The sequence below is a fragment of the Echinococcus granulosus genome, assembly GCF_000524195.1.
Source record: "Echinococcus granulosus chromosome Unknown EG_S00147, whole genome shotgun sequence".
Classification (NCBI taxonomy): Eukaryota; Metazoa; Platyhelminthes; class Cestoda; order Cyclophyllidea; family Taeniidae; genus Echinococcus; species Echinococcus granulosus.
Window position 1 is genome coordinate 117,735 of NW_020170527.1, and position 1,489 is coordinate 119,223.

A 1,489-nucleotide genomic window follows, 5' to 3' on the forward strand; every position below is an offset into this window, starting at 1 on the left:
AGGTTGCAGGACGTTGAAGCCCTAGTCACAAGGTTCGATCGTATACCCGCCTCCCCTCTGAAAGGAAAATTAGAATAATGTAAGTATCACAACTTGTTTACGCGACGCTGTACTATTTGCCCCCTGTCTCTTCTACGATCATCTGACTCATCCAAATAGTCCGACCTCAACTTAGCCATCAGTTTCATAGACACATACGTACCCGAGACCCTTTAACAATCAGCAAAGCTTACAATAGATCTATGAGAGCAAATTATCAACGCACATTTAAAAGAAAAAAATAAGCACTGAACTACCCATCTACGCAAACCAAAATAAAAGTTTACAGATTGACCTGGGGAGGACCCAGACGCGGCAACGTTGGCAATACACACCATTTCACAAATTCAAAAATCCGCTCACGCGTATAATCATGGGTATGAAATCCATTCACGTAACACAAAAGCATCTGCAAATACCATCAGGTGCATATGGGCCACTTCATACAAAAATAGACAATAACGACAACTCACCCACACAAAAATGCATCCATCCACGCCAATATTCGTGTATATTACGTTGACACCTACCCCATTTCACTAACACAAAAGTACAGTCATGTAAAAGGCATGATATGCTTCACCCCACGAGTGCAAAACAATAATTAAACACAAAACCATAGGTATGCATTTCATTTCATTAGTCCGAAAGCAACGTAACATAAAAGGATATAGGTATGCACCTCAATAGGTTGACATCAACTTAAACCCTTCTATAAGGGGTCATCACCATTCTCCCATCCGTAGCATATGTACTTCTTCCGCTCCATTAAGGCTTGTCACGTAAAAGTGGAAAATCAGGATACATGTCCTTTAAGATCGGGTCCGCTTTCCGCTGCCACCAATGCAGCGGAAAGAAAGAAGACACAATACTCTGGCAGAATATATTTATTCACCGCAGAGAAGGAGTCTAGGCTATTGGCATGGCCCAAAAGGCTAGCCCACCCAGCGAGGTACGAGGGGGCTAATTCAAAGTAAAAAAGTGGCGCCTCACCAATACCGAGGGATAAACCACTATCGTATTACAAGAACTTAGAAAACATACCCACAAATGGATACATAGGCGCACACTCCATTATGAAGGTATATCTCCACATAAAGGAGAGGCACACAATCAACTTCAACGTAAGAATACCTCCACACATAACAGCAGGGGTACATGCTCGACTTTGTAAATGCAAAATTCCATCCACTCTTACTAGCATAGGTGGGTACTTATTTCTATTAGTGAAAATATGCGCCCACAAATGACAACATGCGTGCATTCCCTGCACCATTCCACCTATGCAAATATGTGTCCATACATACCACTGATATATAACCCACCTTTCTAACACAAAAAATTATCCACATCTGCATATCTACAGAGGCAAATGATCCATTTAAACAATGTGAATACATCCACGCGCACCAACACGAATGTATACATATTCACTGATACCGAAAACATT

At 41.5% G+C, this 1,489-nt stretch overlaps 1 protein-coding gene across 1 annotated transcript; it reads right to left on the reverse strand. All coding sequences in view use genetic code 11, as the record gives it.

The window, feature by feature from the left end:
• Positions 1-835: 835 nt before the first annotated feature.
• On the reverse strand, positions 836-1,099 carry EGR_09431 (hypothetical protein; the record flags this gene model as incomplete). Its single annotated transcript, XM_024498680.1, has 2 exons — positions 836-1,002; positions 1,084-1,099. 2 exons carry the CDS (start codon positions 1,097-1,099, stop codon positions 836-838), a joined length of 183 nt encoding a protein of 60 aa, XP_024346914.1.
• Positions 1,100-1,489: the final 390 nt, after the last annotated feature.